Below are 2,866 nucleotides of genomic sequence, written 5' to 3' on the forward strand. Positions count from 1 at the left end.
ATGAGAAGAGTTGAAGAGGAGCGATTTTATCTCTTTGGAGGTAAAATTCAAAAGTTCTTTGTGGACAAAGTTAAGCTTAAGATGCCTACCAGAGATCCCCATGGAGATGTTGAGTGAATAATTGGGTAAATGAATGAGGAACTCAGGGAAAAGTCCTCAAAAAACTCACTGCCATCAAGTTGGATCCAACTTATAGTGAGCCCTCCTTGGGTTTACAAGGCAATATCACTACAGAAGTGAATTGCCCAACCTTCCTTCAGAGGAGTGGCTGGTGGGTTTGACCCACCAGCCTTCTGGTTACCAGTCAAATGCCTTAGGCACTACGTCACCAGAGCTCCCAAACCAAACCAAACTCACTGCCATCGAGTCAATTCTGACTCAGCAATCCCCATTGGGTTTCCAAGGCTGTAAATCTTTTTTTTTTTTTTCCCCCTAGGGTTTTCAGTTTTTATTTATTTTATTGTGGTGAAAACATATACAGCATGACATTCGCCAACACTTACACATTTATAGCTCAGGGACATTGATTACATTTTTCATGTTGTGCCACCATTATTGCTATCCTTTTCCAAAATATTCTACCACCTATTAGCATAAACTCAATTCCTCCCCAACAAGAAGAAAATTTATTTCCATGTATAAACCTTTCCTTGACTTTTTACAATAATGGACTAATACAATATTTGTTCTTCTGTGATTGACTTATTTCACTCAGCATAATGTCCTCCAAATTCATCCATGTTATGCAGTGTTTTGCAGATTCTACATTATTCTTTAGGGCTGCACAGTATTCCATTGTGTGTATGTACCAGTTTGTTTATCTGTTCCTCTCTTGATGGGCACTTAGGCTGTTTCCATCTCTTTGCTATTATGAATAGTGCTGCAATGAACATGGGTGTGCATATACCTGTTCTTGTCCTGACTCTCACTTCTTTAGGATATATACCTAGTAATGGAATTGCTGGATCAAATGGTATTTCTATTTCCAGCTTTTTAAGGAATCACCATACCAATTTCCACAGTGCTTTCATCATTTTACCAACACTGTAAATCTTTATGGAAGTAGATCGTCCCATCTTCCTTCTGTGGAGCAGTTGGTGGGTTTGAACTATTGACTTTCTGGTTAGCAGCCAAAAACCTTATCCACTACACCACCAGAGCTCCTTTATAAAGGCCAAGGAATATAAAAAAAAAAGATCTATGTGCTGGGTAGGAGCTCTGGTGGCATAATGCCTAAGGCATTTGACTATTAACCAGAAGGCTGGCAGTTCAAACCCACCAGCCACTTCTCTGAAGGAAGATTGGGCAATTTACTTCTGTAGTGATACTGCCTCGGGTGCGCTGGGTAAGATCACCTATGACACTGCATGGTGAAGAGAGAAGGCCAAAGGCAGGATCCTGGGACTCTCCAACATGCAGAGCATTTACGATTGGGACAGTGTATACTTACTAAATACCTGTGTGTTCCCTTCCATTTCCCATCACCTTTGCAGTTAAGCAGGGCCATGTGAGTAGCTCTGGGCAATGAATGGAGGAAGCATTTAAGAGGTAGTTTGGAACCCTCAATCACTCTCATCTCCTACCTCAGGAATCATAAATTCATAGCTGAAGTCAATGTATCTGAGTGACCATGTGGAGGAAAGCCCCTTTCTGACCCATGTCAGATGAGTAGTATGGGAGAGAAATATACTTTAGGGGAATTTGTTGCCTCAATATAAACTGGCCTATCCTGACTAATTCAGGAGTCCCTCATATGATGGTGTTTGTGGAGGGGAGAGGTGATTTGTCAGGTCCTCAGCTATTTATTTCAGTGGTTATTTTTACCCTTTATATAACCAAAGTACCTTAGTGGTCTAGTGGTTAAGTGCTTGACTGCTAATTGAAAGGTTGGTGGTTTGAATCCAGCAGTTGCGCAGTGGGAGAAGGATATGGCAATTTGCTTCTGTAAAGATTATAGCTTTGGAAATCTGAAGGGGGCTCTTCTACTGTGCCCTCTAGGTCACTATGAGCTGGAATTAAGTCAATGGCAATTGTTTAAATGAACTTCTTGTTCATTTTTAAGGTGAGAAAAATATCCCTGAACAGTTGAGGGAATAATGTAGGATAATGTTCATTATTTCCAAGATGCTTCATCTCTCAACCTGTTTTTCTTTTTGATACTTAAAATTTATGAATGCATTGCTCTTATATGTACTCCTTGGATCATTTTCAAAATTAATATCGGGCAGACCTGACGGTGGGGCCTGAGGTCTCGTTCCGCCCAGGCTTCCTGTGATGTTGGTGGCCTTCATACAGGACTGGCTGCCACACAAAGCAGAAGTGAATCAAGAGACTATCCAGCCGCCCTTGAAGAATGCCCAGCTGATTTGATGTGTTGTTGAGAATCAGAACGAGCGCCCGGCAAACAAGTTCATCCAGAACCAGCATGTGTTATAGAGAAATCCCATTTATTTGGCTACCATTGCAGAAGCCAGCCCATCCAGTGCTGAAAAATCAATGGAATAATCTTCTAGTTGGCTGTTGTGAGAAGTAATTGAATGTAACCTACCTCCTATAACATGGAGACAGGATTATTACCACCTCTTAAAATAAACCCACCATCCACTCCTCGGAAGGAAGATGGAGTAACTACTTCCTTAGTGATACTGCCTCGGCAACCCAAGGAGGGGTCGCTGTGAGTCGGTCCGACTTGATGGTACATAACAACAACAACATTTATGAAGTATAACTTGGGTGAAAATGCATGGATGACAATGTTATTTAGCTAACTTTTGTTGTTGTTGTTATGTGCCGTCGAGTCGGACTCGACTCATAGCGACCCCTCCTTGGGTTTCCGAGGCAGTATCACTACAGAAGTAGATTGCCC

At 41.7% G+C, this 2,866-nt stretch overlaps 1 protein-coding gene across 1 annotated transcript in view; it reads left to right on the forward strand.

Moving 5' to 3' along the window:
* Window positions 1-2,866, forward strand: part of TIGAR (TP53 induced glycolysis regulatory phosphatase) — a 39,592-nt gene continuing 36,726 nt past the window's right edge. Inside the window, 1 exon segment of the mRNA XM_042780450.1 lies at window positions 1-40. Within this exon segment, the coding sequence (XP_042636384.1) occupies window positions 1-40 (40 nt within the window).

This window comes from Orycteropus afer, unplaced genomic scaffold (genome assembly GCF_000298275.1).
Source record: "Orycteropus afer afer isolate SDZICR_OR568_19922 unplaced genomic scaffold, OryAfe1.0 scaffold00040, whole genome shotgun sequence".
Lineage (NCBI taxonomy): Eukaryota > Metazoa > Chordata > Mammalia > Tubulidentata > Orycteropodidae > Orycteropus > Orycteropus afer.